At 37.8% G+C, this 5,000-nt stretch overlaps 1 protein-coding gene across 3 annotated transcripts in view; it reads right to left on the bottom strand.

The window, feature by feature from the left end:
• The window catches only part of mre11a (MRE11 homolog A, double strand break repair nuclease), a 65,869-nt gene that overhangs the window by 24,050 nt on the left and 36,819 nt on the right, over positions 1-5,000 (bottom strand). For all 3 annotated transcript variants that reach the window (XM_034314814.2, XM_034314815.2, XM_034314816.2), the window contains exons 14-15: positions 3,339-3,398; positions 2,858-3,059 (exon numbers count right to left, since the gene is read on the bottom strand). In XM_034314814.2, the coding sequence (XP_034170705.2) occupies positions 2,858-3,059; positions 3,339-3,398 (262 nt within the window). The remainder of the gene's footprint in view (positions 1-2,857; positions 3,060-3,338; positions 3,399-5,000) is intronic.

Raw genomic sequence — 5,000 nt, 5'->3', positions numbered from 1 at the left:
ATCTATAATAATAATAATAATAATTTAAATAAATAGTTTTAAAAAGTGAAGGTGTTCACAATGTTTTTGTTGTTGTTTAATTTGGGATTTTGTGTGTAAAGTTAAAGGAGAGACACTGAGGACAGCAAATAGCGGATTCAGGATTTGTGTTAAATTACTGTAACACTCTCAAGTGATATATTTCATATCTTTATATATTATATTTTATATTTCATATTTTCCTGAAACCAGCCGGAATGTGAACGCGCACACGGTGCAGGAAAGGGTTAATAATAAACAGGTTATAACACAGAGCCGAAGGTTTAGAGTTATTTCTGCGAGTCACACGGCCGAGTTCTCATCTTCATGCTGTTTTCTTTTTTTCGCCACCATTAAGGACCTCGGTGTGACCTTTAAATCGCTGCAGAGAAATCTTTGTGATTAAAACCCACTCCGGTGGCTCGCAGTGTCTCCGTCTCACGCTGTGACTTTCCTCTTAGCAGACGTTCTGCCCGAGTTCTGTTTGGGTTCTGCGCCGCTTCCCCGGTGGGGGGAATGTGATGTGAGTGCTGGTGCAGTGGAAATGATCCACTCTTTTTTATTATTATCTTCTCAGAAGTAAGTGACTGAAGGAAATTATGTTCGAGATGTGAGAGTGTCTGTGAGAGGAGAGTTGAGAAAAAGCGACGCATTAAGAATATTTTATAACCTTCTAATTCTTCACTCAGTGAATCTGAATGAAGTTAACTTTAGGAACTGTGAAGATAGAAACGTTTGTCCCCTAACGGAAACACTTCATTCCATGACGTTACACACAACAAGGAAAAACAAGCTTCCAGCTTTTATCTCTCTCCTGGAATTAGCAAAAGATCCGTGTGAAATTATTCTACGATGCTGATGTTAATGAGCCGCTTTTTAAAATCGAGGTTAAAGACGTTATAACGTCCGAGTTTCACCCTCAGCACAGATTTAACCTCCACTCTCACAAGAGCTCTTTATTTATCCTGAAATGACTTTTTAGCGATCAGACCACTTTAGAATAAAAATAAATAAATAATAATACATTTTATTGATGGCATTTTTCATAACATTCAAGGACAAGGACACATTACAGTACGACAAGAGAAACAACACACAATAAGAGCAGCATAGTTCAAACAGATATTTAAAAATAATTAATTTTCTAATTAATATGTCTTTATTTAATATCAGGTCTTTATAAATGAATACTTTTCTCCTATTGCTCACTCTTTCCTATTTTATTTATTTTTTTCTCAAAATGTCTAATACTAAATAAAGACGTCTCTACACACAGCTAGGTTTGGTAGGAAATTTCTAGAAAAACAGTACGTACTTTTGCATTTAACGTCCATGAAAATAAATTATTTAGCACTGAAAAAGAAAGGAAAATGATTCTTTAAAAATAAAAAATATATATATTTTTTAAAATCGTAAGATCAAATCAGCTGCTAATAAATATTCTGTAATTATTAAAACAAAAATAAATAATGTTATAAAACGATGGACTGTAGATGCGACAGGTGTGTGTTCACTCACACAATATTGTATAATGAATTTAGCTGCTTCTTTTTCCTAAAATATAAATAAATTCGTAATTTAAACGACACGTCAGTCCTGAGACGCATCAACTTTCTGGCCTAAGAATTTTTATATTTAGCTTTTAAAATAAATCAGTTCTAAAAAAAAATATCTAAAATTACATTTTAAATTCAGATTAATCAGGGTCTTGATTTCTTGGCTGCTGATTGGCTGAAATGTGTTTGTTTATTTTCTGAAGTGCTCAAACGCATCGTTGTTTAGATTTTAAACCAAATCTGATGTAGAACGCTCGGAGTCACCTACATTCACTTGAGAATTTTGCACAACAGAATATTTTACATAAAAATTTAATTTGAATGAATTCAACTTTAAAATCTGAGATAGAATTTTAAAACAAATCATAAAAATTCAGATCTACGAAATCCAAATCCTAGAGGCACAAACGTCATTCTGAAGAACACAAGTTTGTCTCAATAAATAAATAAATAAATAAATTCTGATCACGGATCACGAATGATCGGATCATCTTTTCACGCTAAACTGTGAAAGTCTCAGCTCGTGTGTGTGTTACATGAAATCTGAACTGAAATCTAAAATGAAATTTACGAACGAGTTAAAAAAAGTGACATTTAGAAGAAGAAGGTTTAATTTCTCTCATTTCTCTGATGTTTGTTCCCTGCAGCTTGAGTGAAATTAATTCTACTGATGTTAATTAGCTGCAATCAGAAATAATCAAAAATAAAAAACCCTGACATTTACGGAGCGAAATGTTTCAGCTGGTGAAAGACCGACGCTTTAAGATGTTGAGTCAGTCACGTAGAGTCTCGCTCACAGCCGCACGTTAACATTAGCGTTAATATTATCGTGTAAAGCAGGAAGTTCAGGAACAACAGGAAAGTGGAAATCCGACGGGATCGCGATCGGGACAGTGATACAGTACGGAATATTACACAACGGTTAGTTCTGATTGGCTGAAAATCATCCTAGCTGTGATATCATATCTGATAACAGCACAGGTTTTTCACTGGTTGCTAGGCAACAGCAGAAGAGTGTGACTTTATTATTATTATTATTATTATTATTGTATCTTTAAAAAGCGCCTTTGCCTGTGTTCATTTTGTCACACTGGAAAAAGTTAAACCTTTCAGAAGAGCTTCTAGTGACATTAAAAATGTGTTTTTACCTCCTGACCAATCAGATCGCAGCTCAGAAAAACAAACATGGAGGACAAAGTGCCGGAGTCTCGTTAGTCAGATTTAATATACAGACAAATTGGACTCCGGCCGGAGTGTGTACGTGTTTGTGTGTGTGTGTATACCTCGCGCTCTTCCTCTCGCTGCACTGCTTTGGCCCCTCCCTCCTCTCGCTCTGGAGCCCCGCCCTCTTCCCCGAACCGGCGGCATGGGGGCGTCGTCCTCATCAGAATCCATGGCAACGTCAGCTGGTTCACCTAACTGGTCGAAATCGGCGTCTCTTACAGGATCGGCGTGGTCTCTGTGAGCTCTCGCCCGGTTAATCGCCTAAACACAGCGGCAGCGTGAACACCTGGATCATTCACACACTCATAACGACCGCTCGGACTCGCTGTGCGTGTGTGTGTGTGTGTGTGTGTGTGTGTGTGTGTTGTTACATCATGTTATAAACAAACACGACTGTAAAAAAAAAAAAAAATAAATAAATAAAATTTAAAAAAAAAGTGTAGAATTTAATGTCAGGATTTAAACTCTGGAGCTCTGATGGTTGTCTCAGGGGCTCTGTTTAAACACCTGTGTGTGTGTGTGTGTGTGTGTGTCATTGACCTCTTGCACTTCTTCATCCTCCTCTGCTGTGTTTTTCTTTGAGTCTCTAAAGCGGCGAATCTGAGAACACACACACACACACACACACACACACACAAACACACACACACTCTTGAGTAAATAATGCCTGAGTGCTGTCTGAGTCACAGTAAAAGCTGCCTCTCTTCTCTAATAATCTGTTTGATATTTACAGACTGCTGGCTCTCACACACTCGCTGTGTGGCCTGTAAACACACCGGGGTGTAGGACAGACAGTAAAGAAGTCAAAAGAAAAAAATCAAAAGCTTAATGACGTCAGAAAAACGTCTGGAAGGATCTGAAATTCCAGCTCCAATCCAACATCGTGACTAACTACAGTAGTGCAACTCACTCGAAAACACAGAGAAAAAACAAACAAACAAGAAATCATTTTTTTCATTCACAAATTCTGAACTTGTTCCTCAAACTCAGCTACATCTCTCCAGTTCATTATCACTCGGAACCAGACGCCCTTTTATGGATTTTTCACCGTTTTATCCCCATATTGATTGGACAATCTTGGAAAATCTCCGCCCACCAGTCAGCTCTACCCAATCATACGACAGCTACTGACACGTGCTTCCTCTGAGTCACGTGAAGCCAATTGCATCTTTTCTCGCTGCTGCTCATGCGGCGTAACACACTCGAAGGAATGCGCTCTGCCCTCTTCCACATACACGAGCTCACAGATGCACACGATTGGCTAGAGTCACTGTGATTGACAGGGAGCAGAGAGTATGCCCCTCCCACCACTTTTTCTCTCTTGGCCACAGACGGCTGCAGCATCATCAGGATTCGAACTTGTGATCTCCTGAACGAGACAAAAAACTGTTGTTTATAGTCGATAAAAAAATAGCCATTTAATAATATTTTATCTGATTTTCTTTAGATTTTGGGTTTGTTACTTTCCAGAAAGATCAGAATCTGCTACGAAGCCGGACGCGCTGCTGCTGCGAGTCTAAACAGGGTTCATTATAATAACTGTACGATTTTCCGGGAAAATTTTAATTAGCACATTAAAAGTACAAGTTAATATTTTAAAAATGAATGAATAATCATTGTTTGTAGACTCCAGGAGAGTTACTCTCAGCTCCAAAGCACAAATAGAAATGAACAGTGCGCCTCGTATTCGTATCATCTGTTCATTCCGAATTATTTATTCGTATTCGATTACATCCCTGCTGACTCCAGACAGGATCGCTGTAGGACTTATCCCGGAAAAAACTGAGCATTGTGACTGTGAATTTATCACAATACAGATCATTATATATTATACATCATCATATCGCATCCAAAGCTCTAACACTGGAGACTCCTTCCCTAAATTTTAAATAAACATCTCCTTACAGAAAACATCACCATATGAACGATTACACACATTTTAAATTCACTTATTATCAGTGGAGCGTCCGCTGTACACGTCCCTGTGAATGAGCTGTTGCTATAGAAACGATAACGTATTAGACCGAGAGCATTAATATAAACCTGTGAAAGTTGTTAATGGCCAGTTTGTCTTTGTTCGTTTTTGTAAAGGACAAAGAGTTTGAGAAGTAATATGTATTTTTACATAAAAAACCAAGTGTTTGGTGGATAAGTGATGTACGTACGTGTGTGTGTGTGTGTGTGTTCACTGTTCTATATGTC

The sequence above is a fragment of the Pangasianodon hypophthalmus genome, chromosome 21, assembly GCF_027358585.1.
Source record: "Pangasianodon hypophthalmus isolate fPanHyp1 chromosome 21, fPanHyp1.pri, whole genome shotgun sequence".
NCBI classification, from domain to species: domain Eukaryota; kingdom Metazoa; phylum Chordata; class Actinopteri; order Siluriformes; family Pangasiidae; genus Pangasianodon; species Pangasianodon hypophthalmus.
Note: the sequence above shows the minus strand (reverse complement) of the source record. Positions and strands in the feature narration are given on the sequence as shown.